The 18,680-nt window shown below is 43.9% G+C and overlaps 1 protein-coding gene across 1 annotated transcript in view; it reads right to left on the bottom strand.

Annotated features, from left to right (window-relative positions):
• Positions 1-13,606, bottom strand: part of LOC122801227 (E3 ubiquitin-protein ligase TRIM35-like) — a 268,937-nt gene extending 255,331 nt beyond the window's left edge. Inside the window, exon 1 of the mRNA XM_044070780.1 lies at positions 13,036-13,606. Within this exon, the coding sequence (XP_043926715.1) occupies positions 13,036-13,443 (408 nt within the window). The 5' untranslated portion in view covers positions 13,444-13,606. The remainder of the gene's footprint in view (positions 1-13,035) is intronic.
• Positions 13,607-18,680: the final 5,074 nt, after the last annotated feature.

Genomic DNA, 18,680 nt, shown 5'->3' with positions numbered 1-18,680 from the left:
TTACCAGTCCCATCTCCTCTGCAGTGTCCAGAGAGAGCACTTGGGAAGGGCATTCCCCTATAGTATCTTAATCTGCTCTGTTTCCTCTCTCAAAAAAATAAATAAATAAATAAAAAAAATTGCACTTCATCTGCCTTACTGTATTTGTGTTTCTTCCTACTTTATTACCTTAATTCGCTTTTGCCTCTTTTAAAAGTACTCAATTAAATTTATTCTGCTGCCTTTATTACTGCTTGTTAGTAGCCTGATTAAATTGTAACTGTTATTCTAAGGCCCTTGGTTTAAACACTTGAGTTTCAAACCAGTTCTTTTACATTAGGAAGGTTTGTGGTCTGCACTGTTGTGGCAGGACAGGTAGCGTACATCCTTCTAAGTTGGGAACTGCTGATTGAAGGCTCAGTGTCTGTTATTCTAAAAGTGTATTAGTTCTAGGTTAAGGACTTGGGCTTCAGGCCAGTTATTTTACATCAAGAAGGTTTGTGGTCTGCACTCTTCTGGGAGGAGAGGCTAGATTCTTCCCTTCTATGCTGGGAATTTCTGGTTAAAAACTTATTGCGCATGCTTACTTGAACTGTTTCTTTCTGAAATCGGTACGCCTTGTTTGCTGTAGCATAGACTAGATTCAGGCCGGCTGGATCTAGGTTTGTTTGTATGAATTGTGCACTAATCCAGGCCGTCTTTTTGGAGAAGGTTTCTCTGTACCCTAGTGGCAGGGCTGTGCAGTTAGAACTTGTCTGATTGAAGACTGCTGGAACAGAGCTCAGTTTTAAGCTTTTTAACTGGTCAATTGGGTAAAGTGTAGTTTTGATTGTATCTGCCCTATTTTCTGGAAAGAAATATATACTTCTTTCTCGCCTTTCTGAACTAGTATAGTCCAGTTTTCATGTTATTGCTGAATCCAGGGTTTTGTTACAAGTTTTTGTGTTGCCATACCTTACTTGGATAGAAGGAAGTTTCTCTGTTCACCTGTGAGAGAGGGGAGCTTTGAGCAGGCTATCTGTCCCTGGAGGAGTGGTTTCAGCCCAGAAGTTGGTAGTTTATTGGCCTTTTTGGGCTAATTTTGATTGTATCTGCTCTATTTTCTGAAAAAAATATATATATACTTGTTTCCCACCTTTCTGAACTAGTATAGTCCAGTTTTCAGGTTTTTGCTGAATCCAGGGCTGTGTTACAAGTTTCTTTGTTGCCATTACCTTACTTGGATAGAAGGAAGTTTCTCTGTTCACATGTGAGAGAGAGGAGCTTTGTGCAGCCTGTCCCTGGAGGAGTGGTTTCAGCCCAGAAGTTAGTAATTTATTGGGCATTTTGGGCTAATTTCTATCTCTTTCACTTCCCTGCTACAAAAACCTCATTTGCACAGTTTTTACGCTTGTATTCCGCTCAGCAAGTGCCTTCCAAGTGTTCTGCAGAGTCTACAGCAGCAGAGAGACAAAAGAGTGACTTTGGAATGATTAAGTATCACTTTTCTGCTTTTCTTGCTCTCTTAACTAATTCTGCCTAAAACGCCATTTTTTTCTTTTTTAGCTAATCTGTGATTTAAAAAGTTCGTTATTGTATACAACTCACAGCTCCTCGTGATGTCCTGCAGAGTGATACAGGCAACTGGTAGGCTACACACTCAAGTGCGCTAGCCGAATTAAAGCATTTACTGTGTTTCTGTACCTAATTTCTGCTACTTAAAAAAAAATATATCCTTGTTTCCCGCCTTTACTGAACTAGAATAGTCCAGTCTTCGGGTATTGCTGATCTCTGGGCTGGGTCATAGTTCCTGTGTTACCCATATCCTTATTTGGATAGGAGGAAGCTTTTTTGTTCACCAGTGAGAGTGTGGAGCTCTGAGCAGCCTATCTGTCCCTTGAGGAGTGGTTCCAGCCCAGTGACTTGTAGCTTATTGGCCGTTTTGGGCCATTTCCTATCTCTTTCTAACCCCCTGCTTTAAAAGCCAGCTTTAGCGTGCTTTTGCGCTTGTAATTTAAAGTTTGTCCTGTTTGTTGCATTTACCTGTTGAGGCTACACACTCAAGTGCGCTAGCCTAGGTTACATATTTATTGCATTTTCCTGCTGTTTGTTGCAAAAAAAAAAAAAAAAATTATCCTTGTTTCCCGCCTTTCCTGACCTAGTCCAAATACAGGCTTTGCTGTATTCTGGACTTTTGGAAAGTTCCTGTGCTGCCCATTTCCTTTCTTGGATAAAGGGAGGCTTCTTTGTTCACCAGTAGCAGTGGGGAGCTTAGAGCAGCCTATCTATCCCGGGAGGAGTGTTCCCAGCACAAGAATCTGGTAGTCTATTGGCCGTTTTGGGCCAATTTCTAGCTCTTTCAAGTCCTCCTGTATAAAACCCGCTTTAGAGCGATTTTGCACATAGCGCAGCATCAGGCAGCGCCGCTTAACTGGGTTTAAACCTTTCTCGGCTCCACAAAGTCTGCTCTTCACTTTTTCCCTTAGAACTGATCTAGTGCTGATAATAAACACCCTATTCCTACTCTAAAGCCTGGCACTTGCTCACTAAAGCAATTATATAAGTCGGCACTAAAAAATTAAAAGCACTACACCCTCACAAACTCCCCGTGAGTACCTTGTTCCCCATTGGCCCTTTTTTCAATTATAAAGGAATTCCCAATACTATTCTAGCATGTCCAAAGGTCAGTTGTCAATCTCCTCTCCGGTCCAGCTGGTGAATCTGGGAATCTTGAGGCAATGTTACAGCTGCCTCACGTACACAGACAACCATCTCCTTCTCCCAACAAATTCCAGCACATGCGAGAGATGCAACCATATAGCCAAACTGGAGGCTAAGCTCTCTCAACTCAGTACTGGCGTAACCAGTCAGGAGGAGAAGGAAACCACACTCACTACAATTCCAGTCTCACATAGACCTACCACGACAGCAAACCAAACACATAAACACACAAAAACATACTCTGAGGCTCTAAATAAAAATCTGCCTAAGCAGCAGAGACCTCCAAAGCAGACACCCAAGCAACCGCTACCCCAAAACAAAACACGTGCAACACATAGCTCACAAAGCCAGTGTGCCGAACAGTCACAGCCCTTAAGGCTAAACAACACACCTGATACACTTGTAATAGGCGACTCTTATCGTCAGGCACACTGACGTCCCCCTAACCAGGCTGAACAAGGAGAAGGTCACGGTGAGCTGCCTGTCGGGCACTAGGATCCACCTCATAACACAAGCAGTCAGGTCACTCCAAGGCAAGTACAAATATGACTCAGTCATTGTCCATGCGGATGTGAATGACCTGAGATGTACCTCCCTGGACTACATGAGACATAGAGGAGCTCTCTGAGCATGTAGCCCAGGCCGGTATGACCCTGACCTTGAGTAGCATCTTACCCTCAACAAGAATGATGCCACAATATGAAGACAAGATGATCAATTTCAACAACTGGCTTAAGTATTGGTGTCATTCAAAGGGGTTCCAATGCCTGTCAGCCTGGGATGACATGCTCGACAAGCCACGATGCTTCGCTAGGGACGGCTTGCACCTATCACCCCTGGGCTTTCGGATATTGGCAAAGGCTCTTGCCACCCCCATAGTGCCTTTTTTAGGCAAGGCTCAAAAGACAAACCTACCTCCATAGGTATCACAAGGGATAAGAAACTAAGAGTAATGCTACTCAACGCCAGAAGTCTAAACCTCAAGATGCACGCACTCAAAACTCATGGAGAACATCGATACATGTGCAGTAACAGAAACCTGGTTCAAGGATCCCGAGAGCACCCAAGCACTACCAGGTTATACCTCATACCATGCTTTTCGGCCCCAAAACTTGGACCGAACCACAAAAGGAGGGGGAGTATCACTATTCGTCAAAGATACCCACATCTCCAGGTTGGTGGCACAGCACGAAGCATCAGAGACTATCCATGTGCAAATAACTGTGGGTAAAACTGCCTACCAGTTTATGGCCTGCTACAGACCACCCTCCCAAACCCAGGAACCCCACTCGGCCTTCCAGAGAACACTGGAAAATATGAAGGTCTCTCCAAACACCGTTATATTGGGCGACTTCAACTACCCAAACATAGAATGGGAGCATTACTCTAGCTCCAACACCCTAGCCCAAAGGTTCCTAGAATTTATAAACTCAAATGCTATGGAACAACTTGTTACTACTCCCACAAGAGGGGAAAACATACTGGACCTGATCATCACCAACATGGGGACTCTATGCTCCAGACGAGAAGTGTATCCCTCACTGGTAAGATCAGACCATAAACTAATCTCACTGGATATTCACATCCCGACCCCACCCCCTGCCCAGACAACCACAGTGAAAAACTTCTCTAAAGCAAATTTCATACTCCTCAAAACCGAGGTGGAATCCTTCAAAGCCCCCGGGCCTGTGGAAAATACGGACCAGACTGCAGAATCCTTTATAAATGCATTCTATGAACATGAAACAAATAATCAGTAGCAGAACACAGCTATGTATCACAAGTATTTATTTGTTTGTTTGTTAAGAAGGGATTTTTAAATAAATACTTGTGATACATAGCTGTGTTCTGCTACTGATTATTTGTTTCATAGACTGTTGGTATCGTTTGGCAGAACTTAAGCCAACACCGAGCATTTGTTTGGGACCATTCTATGAACACCTTCAGGAATGCATGGATCATGCAATCCCAAATAAAACCAAGACCCATTCCTCCAAAGGCAGGCGTCCTGTCTGGTGGACCCCAGCCATAAACAAACTATGCAATAGAAGGAGGAAGCTACTACATGAGAGAGCAAAATCCCAAAAAGGGAAGGCATCTCTGATCAGTATTAGCAAAAAACTACAGGCACTCATAAAATCGTCTAAGGCCAGCTTCAAGAGAAAAATTGCACAGGACACTAAGGATAATCACAAGGCTTTCTTTAGTTATGTTAGGAACCTGGGTGGGAATTCCCAGATATGCTCAGAATTAGTCCAAAATGACAAAAAATACACCGAACCCACAGACATTGCCAACATCCTAGCTGACGCAAACTTCTCCCCACCAAAAGGGCAAATATCTATCCCAGCAGAGTGCTGTCCCCCCGACATCTCAGATGCTCAGGTAAGAGCCACCCTCTCCAAAGCAAAAAACACAGCATCAATGGGACCAGACGGTGTCCCGGGCTGCATCCTACATGAACTCCAACAAGAGCTAAACCCAAACATAAAACTACTGTTCAATCTCAGCCTTACTACAGGATATGTACCCAAAAGAGTGGCGTACAGCAACAGTGGTCCCTCTCCACAAAGGTGGTGTCTCAACAGATCCTGGAAACTATCACCCCATAAGCCTGACTAGCTTGGTCTGCAAAGCTATGGAAAGGATCATCATGGACCTCATAAATAAAGATATTGGGGACCTACAGACACTGGATCCTACCCAGTTCGGCTTTGTTAAGGGCAGATCCTGCCTCTTAAACCTGGTCAATTTCTTTGAAACCGTCACCAAGGCCATTGACGAGGGGAAGGGGGTCCACACAGCCTACCTGGACCTCGCAAAAGCCTTCGATACAATACCCCACTCGGGCATTATAGATAAGCTCACCAGCTTAAATATAAACCCCTATGTCACTAGATGGGTTGCAAACTGGCTCAAGGACAGAACCTACATGGTTAGAATTGCTGGAGCCATGTCAGACTCCAAACCAGTTACAAGTGGCGTCCCACAAGGCTCAGTCCCGGGACCTCTCTTGTTCGGTATATATTTCTGGGAGGCACAGGCCAACACGGAAGGACTGTGGCTGACCCAAGTTCGCAGACGACTGCAAACTGGGTGCCATAATAGACTCTCCAGCCGACACAAGCATCCTACAAAAGGGCCTCATAGAAACAGACAACTGGTGCCAGAGCCATGGCCTCAAGCTAAACGCCAAAAAGTGTATAGTCATCCCCTTTGGCAAAAACAAAGTGCCCACAAATTACCACATAGATGGTAATCCATTAAGTACGGAAGAAGTAATTAGGGACCTGGGGACCCAAGTTGATAGCAAGCTCTCAGTTGAATCTCTCATTTGACAACCACGTGGCCAAAGTGGTTAGAAAAACATTTTATATAGCTCACCTAATCATGAAGGGATTCACATCTAGATCAGGTGAGGTCATCGTGCCTCTCAGGCCCATAATTGAGTACAATGCCCCTTTTGGGATATACCTTACCAGACACCTGCAGCAACTGGAAAGACCCCAAAAGTACCTCACCAAGAGGATCAAAGGGCTCAAACAGATGCCATATGCTGCCCGGTTAAAGAATCTCCAGCTCTACTCAGTGGCATACCGCCTGCTCGGAGGCGATCTGTGCCTGACATATAAAGCCATGTCCAACCTGGAATTAATAGACATGCTGTACCTCAGAAAATCCAAATCCCGTCGAGCTACGCGCTCGAGAGACCTGAACCTCAGCACTGAAATAAATAGTACATGCTGGAGGGACAGATTCATAACCCAGACGCTCCATTCACTCTGGAATAAAATCCCAGTCCAGGTTAGGCAGAGTCCCTCATTGACTCTCTTCAAGAGGAATCCTGATGAGTAGATGGGAGATCGTAGGTTTACATCGGGTTTCACTTCTGTGTCATGGTTAGACAGAGGCACAGTATACTAAGCTCGAAAAAGGGCATAGCAAAATTAATTTAAAATGGGTGGTGAAAGCCAAACACACTCTGCCTAGGCTTATAAATGCCTTAGGGCAGATAGCCTAGTACGAACCTATGAACTACAGCAGTATGCAGTTACAGGATGCACTACAGAGATCACTGGGCTACAACCTTCCCAGAGGTGTATTTCTAGGTGGGTGACATCAGCAGCCTTGCCAAAGTTGGGTATATGAATTGTAAGGAGTGTTAGTACACTAAAAAGAATTGCCCTCTGCACAGTCAGAGACAGACAGACAAACACAGTTGCCAAGTCTTGGGTTAGAACTCCTATCTAACTAGTTTATCACACTACAGAAGTACGCAGTTATGGGATGCACCACAGAGATTACTGGGCTACAACTCTCCCAAAGGTGCATTTCACATTGGATGACCTCAGCAGGCTTGTCATAGTAGGGCTATGGGGAGGGCGGTGTGTGCATGGACCATAACCCATTTATCTAGGGGTTGACACGCCACATGCGGCCACACATAGGGTCATATGTCACAGGTACGTGTATACAGCTAATAGATGACTACTTCCTTGTACAGTCATGTTGCACAGCTGGCACGTGCACCACATAGTCTGTAATGCTGACAGGCACTGGTGGCTAGTATCTACAGTGAGTAACATCTGCATTTCATGTGTCTGGGGCCCTTTGGTTGTGTGCTGGGTGGGACAGGCCTGGATGGCTCTTTGTCACGGTCACCCTCTTCCACAGATCTATATCCATCTACCTTTGGTTTATTATAGTATGTTGTCCTTACATATATGTCTGTATTGCTATCTGCTGTGTGTGCGAGGCATGAGTGGTGCATACTGAGAAGTGTCTGCACTAACAACTGCAACTGCCAGATAAGTCTGGTCCACTGGTGTTTGCAGACATGGCCTTCATGTGTTTAAGTGTGTGAGCATGCCCAGTATGGTACTCTGTATTGCATGTGTGGATCAAGTCCAGGTAGTTTGTACTGCAGTGCTGACCTTTGTGTTGTACACAGACAGGTAGCATGCTGTGTCTGCAGGGTATCCATCAATCACTTGGCACTGACTGTTGCTACATTTCTGCATAGCGGTGGGGGGCGGCACCTGACTATTCTATTTCTAAATTTCTACACAGGATTGGGGGGGGGGGGACACCTGACTGTTACTATATTTCTATGCAGGATGGAGGGAGGGCACACCTAACTATTTCTACACAGGATTGGGGGGCACACCTGACTGTTACTATATGACTACGTAGGATGGGAGGGCACACCTGACACCTGTACACAAGATACGGCATACTAGGCACGCCTACTGGGACAGGTTCAGGTTGTTCCTCCTCCGACTCACTCTGTGCCTGTGCAGGCCTTGGAAATGCTGGGGGGGCCGTGTGGCCCCACCCCATGCTGTTCCTGCTGCAGCTGTTTCCGCAGGATCATATTGTGTAGCATGGCACATACAAGGACAATTTGGGTACATGTAGTTGGTGCGTACTGCAAGGCTCCACCGGATGTGTCCAGGCACCGGAACAGTGACTTGAGAATCCCAAACACACGCTCTATTATAATTCTTGTTTGTGCATGTGCCTCATTATGGAGTTCTTGTTCAGGTGTGTGTGCATTTCTGACGGGTGTCATCAGCCACGGTTCCAGTGTATATCCAGCATCCTCCACTAGGTGACTGTGTGGGATGTCCTCATTGGCAAATCTCTGGTACAGCTGAGTCAGATGCCAGATGTGGGAATCGTGATAGCTTCCAGGGCAGCCAGCACACATGTTCATTATTATGCCCTGGGCATCCCACACAACCTGGCAGTTGATGGAGGGGAAGCCCTTGCGGTTGAGGTAGACCCTACCCCGCTTACCAGGTGGTGATTTGATGCATATGTGCGAGCAGTCTATTGCACCCACTACCTCAGGGTATTCTGCTATATGGTGGAAGATATGCATATTTATGGCCAATGCCTCACGGGTGTTGGGGAAATGTACGTACTCACCGACATGTGCTAACATGGCATCCAGGAACTGGTGGAGTACCCTGGATGTTGATGCCTCTGAAATCCCAAACATATCCCCAGTTTGCCTTTGGAAGGTACCTGTAGCTAGTATTCTTAGGCCTACACATACCTTGGTATCCACTGGGATGGGCTCTCCTCTGTTAGCTCTGTGTGTGAGGCACGGCCAGCACAGTTCAACAATTTGCTGTAGGAGGTCCCTGTCCACCCTATAGCGCTCCATTATCTCCAGCTCATGTAGCCCTTGGTAGATTACCCTGGGTCTTTATACTCTTCTCCATCTCCTCACTGTGGGTTGCTCGGCAGCATTCACATCCTCACCATCCTCAGCCTCTTCCAAAAGTTGTATGATAGCTATCGCAGCCCCTAAAATTTTGCTGTTGTGAGTGTTAAAAGTTCCCTGCTTGTTTACACTGATGGTGTAGAGTGTGGGAAAAACCAGAGGGGTAGATGTTTGCATAGTTTATATTAGTGTTCTGGTCTGGTCTGGGCTGGTCTGCTGCCTGTGTAACTGGCTGGTTCTGATACGTTTCACCTGGCAGTTAAGCTAGTACTCCTTCATTACCTTCCTACTGCTGTTCTGTTAAGCCGGGGGGGGGGGGGGACGCCACTCAAACAGAGTACTTAAATGTCCACATTGCTGCTAATTCCTGGTTTAACTTCTTTTTTCTTCCTGTAAAACCAGGTGTGCGGCAAGCACACCCGCTTATATTTTGTAAAGTGTGCTAGGCAGGTTTAGACACACCCCCTAGCTTAGCTGTGCTAAGCTAGGAGCAAACCCGAGCCACAGGGCTCCAAACCGCTTACATGTCACCTACCTCCTAGGCTTGCACCCAGCTATTCATTATACTCTTACACTGTTGGGACCTGACTTGCATGCTGGGGAAAACTGGGATTCACTATCCTTCCCCTCATTTGCATAGGATTGCCTGTTAATGCATAGTTACACGTGTTACACTAAGCCTCTCCCCTTAGCAACCATTACTCACTGGCCAGGTTGTCTTCTGCCTGCCATTGACTTGCATGGCAGAATACGGATTTTAGTTAGTTAGAATGCTTATTTTAGGTTTATTTTCTTATTTCCCCCTGATCCCGTTTGCGCGCCGCTGCCCTATGCTTAAACAGCAGAGATCGGCTAAAAAAAATTAAAGTTGATTTTTTTAAAATTTTTTGTATTGTTTGCAATGCCAATGGCCTTATACTTGGCCATTGGCATGCTTCCTCAATGATATGCAGCCTTTATTTGGTGCTGTCATAGCTCCATTTTGGATTTTGCAGAAATGTACTCTGTTACTAACAGAGGACATTTCTGCAGATAGCACTAGTCTTGCACGGACTGTTGCAAGCTTCCTGGATTGCAAAATCACCTCATTTGCATGGATTTCACCTGCAAATCAGGTGATTTGCATACCAGGGCTTAGTCCGTGCAAGATTAGTGCAGAAGCGTTCGTGCACGACCCTGCAGGCTGTTCCTGGATAGCACAGCAGACATACTGCCTGCATGAGCTCTTGCACTCCGTGCAAGCTTTTGAGAATCCAGGGGATAGTTCATGCAGCTAATTAAACATTTACAGATGAGCTCCATGACATTTTCAATTAGCTTGTCACAACGTTACAAAAATGAAAAAGACATAATTCAATACAGAAATTTTCAACATTTACATAAAGTGAATATTTTTGTTATAAACTCAATTGTAGGTTTAACATTTCAAAATATATAGCTACTAGCCATTAGTAGGTTAGGAAAATATTACGCATGGAGAGAGTAATAGTATATTTGAGATTGGACAGTATAGTACAATAGCTATTAAAGAGAAAAATAATTTTTAGCAAGGGAGGGATTGTTTTTGGTAGGATGAAGTAATATTAGAGGTAGTTGGATGAGTCAATGCAAGGTGGAATGGGGGGGAGGGGTTTAAGTTGGAGCGTGGCAAGGGCATTCCCATTTGAAAGAAAAATGAGAGTAGCTGAGATTTGAAATTTGTATGGTTAAGTAGGTTGCGTAGAGGTGTGTGGGGAGACTGTTTAGCTAAGGAATGGGACAGCAGTAGATGGCCAGGAGGTTGTGCAGGTTTGGGGACCTGAAGGAGATTTTAGTTTCTGAATGAGCGGTTGGGAATGTAAGGTTTTAAGGAAGCTGAGAGAGCTGGGCAGTTGGCAGGTTTAAAGATGAGCTTGTGGGCAATGCTGAGTTGTAGGTAAAGGAGGTAGTTCATGCCAGCTGAGGGTGAGGAGGGAGTGGCCAGTGGTGGGATAAGTTTTTTGAATTTGTTGCAAATGTGGAGATCTTGTGGTAGCAGGATTCAAGTTTGGACCGAAGGCCAAGATGGAGATTGGTGAAAAGAGGGGCACCATACATAAGGGAGGGGAGCAGGAAGGCAGATGCAAGAGTTTGACGGGTAGAGGGGCTTAGGAAGCGGTTGTGCCTGTAGAGGAGACCTAACTTCTTGTGAATTTTCTTGATTGTGGAGTGGATGTGGTGTCAAATTTTAGTTCTTCATCAATAATGATGCCAAGAAGCTTGGTGTTGGGAACAATTTCAAGGAGGGTGTTTTGGCTCTGTATAGTGAATGTGGATTTGTCAATGGATTTTTTGTCAGGGGAAAAAAACATTAGTTTGGTTCAATTTGCATTTAGTGCCAGGTGGTTACACTGCATCCAGGTTTCTGTTTTGGAGATGGCTAGTTGGGTTTTTGCTAGGAGCTCGGAGGGGAAGATGATTGTTGAGTCATCTGCATATCATATACATATATATATATATATATACATATATATATATATATATATATATATATATATATATATATAATGTGTGTATATATATATATATATATATATATATATATATATATATATGTATATATATATTCCTTATATTCAGGAATACTGCAAGGAGTGATGCAAAAGGACAAGGTACAGTTGAGTAAAATCTTAACATAGCAGTAAATGTCCTTCTCGTCACTGTTTTAAGTATTCGCTCCCTCTCTCCAATCCCTTCTTGTTTCTTCTGCATTTTTTCCCTTCTGGTTGTGCATGGAATCATTTGTCCTATGATGCTTGTTCTCTACTGGGGCAAGTCAGTTCTGAATAGTTACATCCATACATCCCTTTTATGCCTTACGTTCTGTACGAGGAGCATAAATGTGACGTATAGAGCAAACAAAATCTTTTAATTTAATGTACTTATACTGCAACAGTGAAGAGAAAAATATCTACTGTTATGATAAAGATTTTACACAACTGTTAACAGGCTGCCAGTCTGAACTACTATCTAAACAGACAGGGTGTGTTAATACTATTATGCTTTCTACCACTCACTGTCTTGGTCAGCCACAAGATAGCTCGTCAGCTACTACAGCTTGGACATCAACGTGCCTTTTGAGTAATGCATTTTCGCAAGTTACTGTCTTGAATCTCCGCCAAATTGTATATAAGGTGCAACTGACAGAAATGTGCCTTTTAATCAATGCATTTTTGCAAGTCACTGTCTTGAATCTCCTCCAGGAAAACTACATAATATGTGCCTCTGCAATTACACAAGTATGACCCCTAGTCCCCCACCCTTATGACTTTTCAACTCTGTCAGTGCAGCTAAAAGCAATATAATGGCCACTTCAGTGTGACATTTTGCACCAGAATTAAAAAATAAATTGAGAGTAGCCATAATGTTTGTGCAGTACTGCAGAACGTCTAGCGAGATAAGCCAGCAGAATCAGTGATTAGAACTCACTACCTCTCAAGTGTCTCATATTGTGATTCAAAACTGAGCCCCGTCCCTCTAATACTGGTGACGTTTGGAGGAAAGGTGCTATTACACCCAATAAATACTGACAATAATTACAGCTATGACTTATTTTACTTCAGAAAATCTATATTAAGTAACATGTTCTTACTCTGTCCATGCCTCGGGTTAAGAGTGCTGATATTTCAAAAGCGTCTCTAATTATTTCTTGATTTGTCCCTGATCGAGTACTATGAATTACGGGGCGCTCCCAGAACATTCTGTTATTTCTTAGAACTGCAGTAATTCGATACACGTGTATTTATGTATGTACGGGGGGGGGGGGGGGGGCTACAACTTGAATCTTAAGGCGATTCCATACAACTCTCAACCAATTTAGTCTAAAATCAAGAAAAATCCAAACACACTTGCGACTAAAAGACCCAAATTAAAAGCTGCTTTTCAAGTACTGATACTATTGGCTTACAAAGCTGATAAAAATAACGTGGTTATCGTGCATTTGTCAAAAGTAACATAAGTCTGGAACTATAACGGCTACTAATTTCATTGAAGGATCACAAACTGCAAAAGACAAGGGAAAAATGAGCTGAAAACCGGGAGAGGTATGGACCTCGCACATAAGACTGAGTGGGGTGAACTTCCACATCCACAGCTAAAGGTCTTACCCTCTGTTCCAAAGCTGCCTCTTGCATCGGCCGTAGTTTATGTTTCTCGTGTTTACGAGATGTCTGACAGACCAGACAGATCAGCTGTCGATCATCGAAACAAAATATCTTGAGTTTTTCGCCATGCAGCCGACACATATCTGCACTACCCTGCTCAGTAATAAATTGCTGCTGTTGCTGTAGAAATCTTTCCACGACATTATTGAGCGCATGGTTTGTTATTAACTCCTCACCAGTGGATGACTCGTCCCGACAGACAGCACAAGCCTGCTTGTCTGAGTTCTGCCAGCTCTGAGTCACACATGACCGGCAAAAACTGTGCCCACAGCGAAGAGTCACTGCTTCTTTAAACACATCCAAACAGATTGCACAGAGTAATTCTGCCCCAATCTCCGATGCCATTTCCATACTCGAATACCACTCCTACTCCCGTCGCATCTAGCTTCCAACAGAAAAAAAAGATTCCCCCATGTGACGTCATACGGCAGACAACGAGAGAAGGGAAGTCATCTTTCTTTGTAAGGAAAGAGAAGGGATATGTTTGTTAGTCACGATTACGTCTCCTATACTACAAGAACCTTGCTGACGTCATGAGGCGGGGAGGAGTCCCTAGGTCATCCAGCCAGAAATTGTCCGAGTGATATGACAAGGGACGAAAATCAGTGGCGGATCCAGGGATTTGCAAAAGGTTGTGGGGGGCGCAGCGCACGGGAAAGTGAGATACTAGGCTTGGTGGTTGTGAAAAGATTACTTTAAGAAGGTCTGACATCAGGTTTGGAAAGCCATCAATTTAAATTCAGTTGCACATGATTTTGCCGTGGATATGTTATTTGAAATAGGTAAAGTAGGGTTGCCACCTTTTCAAATGCCCAAAGTGGGACATTATTTTATAGAAACATGAAAGACTTCAGACCAGTGACAAGTGGAGTACCACATGGTTCAGTCCTGGGTCCTCTCTACTCTGAAGTACAGGCTAACGCAGAAGGTCTTTGGCTAACTAAATTTGCATATGACTGCAAACTAGGAGCCATAATTGAAACTCCTAACGATGTGGACATCCTACAAAAGGGCCTCTCTGAGACAGATGCCTGGTGTCAAAGACATGGTCTCAAGCTCAATGCCAAAAAGTGCACTGTCATCCCCTTTGGTAAAAATTCTGTACCCATGAACTACCACATAGGCAGTAGTCTACTTAACACCGAAAGTGTAATAAGAGACCTTGGGTCACAGGTGGATAGTAGTCTCTCCTTTGATAATCACATCGCCAAAGTGGTCAGGAAATCCTTCTACGTGGCACACCTCATCACAAAAGGCTTCTCATCCAGAAAAAAAGAGGTCATTGTTCCCCTCTACTCATCACTCATTAGACCCATTATAGAGTACAACGCCCCTTTTGGTATGTACCTCACAAGACATCTACAACAACTGGAAATGCCGCAAAAATACCTCACAAAGAGGATTACTGGCCTCCAAGAGATGCCTTACGCAGACCGTCTCAAAAAACTCCAGCTTTACTCCATCGCATATCGCCTACTCAGAGGTGATCTCTGCCTAACATACAAAGCTATAGGTTCATAGGTTTATACTAGGCTGTCTGCCCTAAGGCATTTATAAGCCTAGCCCAAATTTTTGTGGCTTACGCCACCCCTTATATGAAAAAATACTGTGCCCATTAGTTTGTTGTGCCTCTGTCCAGCAGTGACACAGAGATGATTCCCGGGGTAAACCTACGATCTCCCATCCACAGGTCAAGATTTCTCTTGAACAGAGCCAGCGAGGTGCTCTGCCTCACATGGACCGGGATTTTATTCCACAGCATAGGGAGTCTCTGAGTGATAAATCTATCCCTCCAGCACGCCCTATTTATATCCGTGCTAAGGTTTAAGTCGCTTGCTCTAGTGGTTTTGGTGGATTTGGATTTTTTGAGGTGGAGCATGTCCATTAATTCCGGGTTGGACATGGCCTTGTATGTCAGGCACATGTCACCTCTGAGCAGATGGTATGCGACTGAGTAGAGCTGGAGTTTCTTCAATCTGGCAGCATATGACAGATTTTGGAGTCCCTTTATCCTTTTGGTGAGGAACTTTTGGGGTCTCTCCAATTGCTGCAGATGTCAGGTGAGATGCATCCCGAATGGGGCATTGTACTCGATCATATTCTGATAAGTGAAGAGTACAGGGGAACAATGACCTCACTAGATCTGGATGTGAATCCCTTTATGATCAGGTGGGCAATGTAGAAGGTCTTTCTAACCACTTTAGCAACGTGAGTGTCAAAAGAAAGGCCACTGTCAACCTGGGTCCCCAGGTCCCTGATAACCTCTTCTGTGCTTAGTGGATTGCCACCTATATGGTAGCTTGGGATTACCTTGTTTTTCCCGAAGGGTATGACTATACATCTTTTGGCATTTAACTTCAGGCCATGGCTCTGGCACTAGCTATCTGTTTCCGTGAGTCCCTTCTGAAGGATATCCGTGTCCGATGCACTTTCCACTATGGCGCCCAGTTTGCAGTCGTCTGCAAACTTTGCCAGCCAAAGTCCTCCCATGTTGGCCTGTACTTCTGAGAAGTAGATGCCGAACAATAGGGGGCCAAGGACCGAGCCCTGTGGGACACCACTTGTGACCGGCTTGGAGTCTGACATAGCGCCAGCAACTCTAACCCTGTGGGTTCTGTCCTTAAGCCAGTTTGCAACCCATCTTGTAACATATGGGTTTACATTTAAGCTGGTAAGTTTTTCTACAATACCCGAGTGGGGTATTGTGTCGAAAGCCTTTGCAAGGTCAAGGTAGGCTGTATGGACTGCCTTTCCCTCATCAATGGCCTTGGTGACTGTTTCGAAGAAGTTGACCAAGTTCAAACCCAGAGCTGTTGGACATGCTCCACTTAAAGAAATCCCAATCCCTCCGAGCTACACGCTCTAGAGACCTAAACCTTGTCACCAGAATAAACAGAACATGCTGGAGGGATAGATTCCTGTCCCAGAGACTTCCCATACTCTGGAACAGACTACCTATCTATGTCAAGCAGAGCTCCTCATTAGCACTCTTCAAGAAAAATCTTGATGATTGGATGGGTAATAGGAAATTCACCCCGGGGATCACTTCTGTGGTTCTGCGTGACAGGTGCACAGGAAAATAATTTTCTTGGGTGGCGAAAGCTAGGGTACATTTTTGGCTAGGCTTGTGTAGGCCCTAGGGCCAATAGCCTAGTACCTACCTGTGAACCTATATTGCAGTAGAAATCATACCCACAGCTGGTGCAAAGGACAGCACTTCACTTTTTGGCCAAAATAAAAGATTATTCTTGTAGCGTTTGAGTTGCTTATGCTAGTTTATATAACATTTATGTATTTCAGATCCAAGATAACGGTTTTATGAAACTATTAAAGAAAGCTTGGGAAATATTTTTGTCCTAAAATCTCAGGACATTTGCCATTTTTTATTTTTTTTCACAGGACACAACTGCCCAAAGAGGGACAGGTGGTAACCCTAAGGTAAAGTGCCTTCCACTAACACCAAAGATAATAATATCCCAGTAGAATTCTGCACTGAAGGTAACATATTAAAGGACACCTAGTTTATTTTTTGCTCCTGTCCTTCCTTCTGGGGTACCCCTTAGCCTCTACATTGATGCATCCAGCACTGTGCTCTGTGCAAATTCCCAAAAAATTCCCAAAAGACGAAACTCCTACTTTTCCTTTCCTGTTCTCTTTCTCATCACAAAACCTCCTTTTTTATTACATCTTCTAACTATACAAACATCCAACCTGACACTCAGACAAAGCTCCTAGGGGTCATTATCGATGACAAACTCAAGTTCAACCTACACATACTCCAATGTATAAAAAAAACAAACCAGAAACTAGGTCTGCTATATCGGAACAAAAAATTCTTAACCCCTGAATCTAGACTTACCCTGGGCCAGGCACTCCTCCTCCCCTCCCTCGTATATGCCGCCCCAGTTCTTACCAATATCCAGGCCTCCACTCTAAACAAACTGCAACAAACTTACCATAAAATAACCAGATTCATTACTAACTCCCCATACAACTCACACCACTGCATTTCTTTAAACTCTCTTCAAAGGCTTGAACTTCCCCAGTTTCTGCTATCTTATCAATTTCATATGCTACACTCTATTCTTTATAAACCCTCCTTCTGTCCATCTCTATCTTCCTTAGTCTCAATCTACATCCCATCTCGGACCCTCCGTACTTCTAACCAACAATTACCACCCAAAAAGGTCAGTAGGCAAACTACTCTACAAACACTCCCTTGCCCATGCTTGGAACAAACTTCCCCTTGACTTACGTTCAATCTCCCACACCTCACACTTTAAAAATTAACTAAAAGCTTATTTTCTTAATTCCAGAACCTGCCCTTGCCATGACCCTACCTAGTCTTCCTTCCCTTTATGTACCCTCAAAAGGACCATACTTAGTACCTCATTACATCTCTCTCTCCTATGTGTCTACTATGCATTTGCACAATTTTATACAAACAAAAAATGTTTATTGTTGACCTATTGAACTATATCAATGTAAAATTGTTACTTAGCTTCTTTTTAACGCAACTTTAACTTTATGCATGTAACCCAACATATGTGAATCATTTTGCTATAACTGCTATTATATCAATATTGTTTAAAATTGTACTTGTTTTAAAATGTATCACTGGAGGTTTTCTCCTCGGGTCTCCATTGAAAATGGGCCGCAAGCCCAGTTGGACAAACCCGGTTAACAAATGTCAATAAATAAATAAATAATAATTTTATTTATTATTATTTATTATAATCTAAAGATGGCCACGGTGGGGCAGCGGTTAGCATTGCCGCCTCACAGCAAGAGGTTCTCCGGTTCGATCCTCGGCTGGGGTGCCTTCTGTGTGAAGTCTGCATGTCCTCCCTGTTGTCGCGTGGGTTTCCTCCGGGTGGTCTGGTTTCATCCCAAAGACATGTTGTAGGTGGATTGGACACTATAAATTGGCCCTATGCGTGCGTGTGTGTGCCTTCTGTGGAAGGTTGGATATTGGGCTGGCAGCTCGACACCGTAAAACTCCACTGCCAATCATGAGTGGACAGGTGATCTGTTGTGGCGACCCCTAACCAGGAAAAAGTCAGAAGACGATTAGTATAATCTGCAGAAATATACGGGACATACTGTGCACAGACTAGTAAAGGAGCACAACAAAAGTTAGTACAAACTGGAACAGGACAGTCAAATCATCGGAACGTACCCATTAAGTCCCCCACTCCAGCCATACACATAACCACATCCTGATCAAAGAGCACAGGGCTATCACCTTTCATTTTACTGTACCAACTCAAAAGAAAAACCTGGCAAAAGGTGCAGGCCATAGCTCTCAGCCTCTTAGCACAAAAAAAAAAAAATTGTACAAAGTCAAAAGTAATGGGGGACAAAGACCCAAAAATGAGGACAAATTTTAAATATTGCTGTTATAAACTTAGAAAGTTACTAGATTAGAATAAAATGTCTTGCGTTAGCATGCATTTTCTGAAGGATATGAAGTCTAAAACTCAAATGTCTGTCACTATTTAGTGATGCCAGTCCTCACTGATTTATGAGAAAAATCCAGAAAAACACACATTTTATGGGGAACAAACCAAAATATAAAGCAGAAATCT

Source organism: Protopterus annectens, chromosome 4.part1 (assembly GCF_019279795.1).
Source record: "Protopterus annectens isolate FY-2018-M chromosome 4.part1, PAN1.0, whole genome shotgun sequence".
NCBI lineage: Eukaryota > Metazoa > Chordata > Ceratodontiformes > Protopteridae > Protopterus > Protopterus annectens.
The sequence above is the reverse complement of the archived record's forward strand: the minus strand, read 5'-3'. Positions and strand labels throughout refer to the sequence as shown.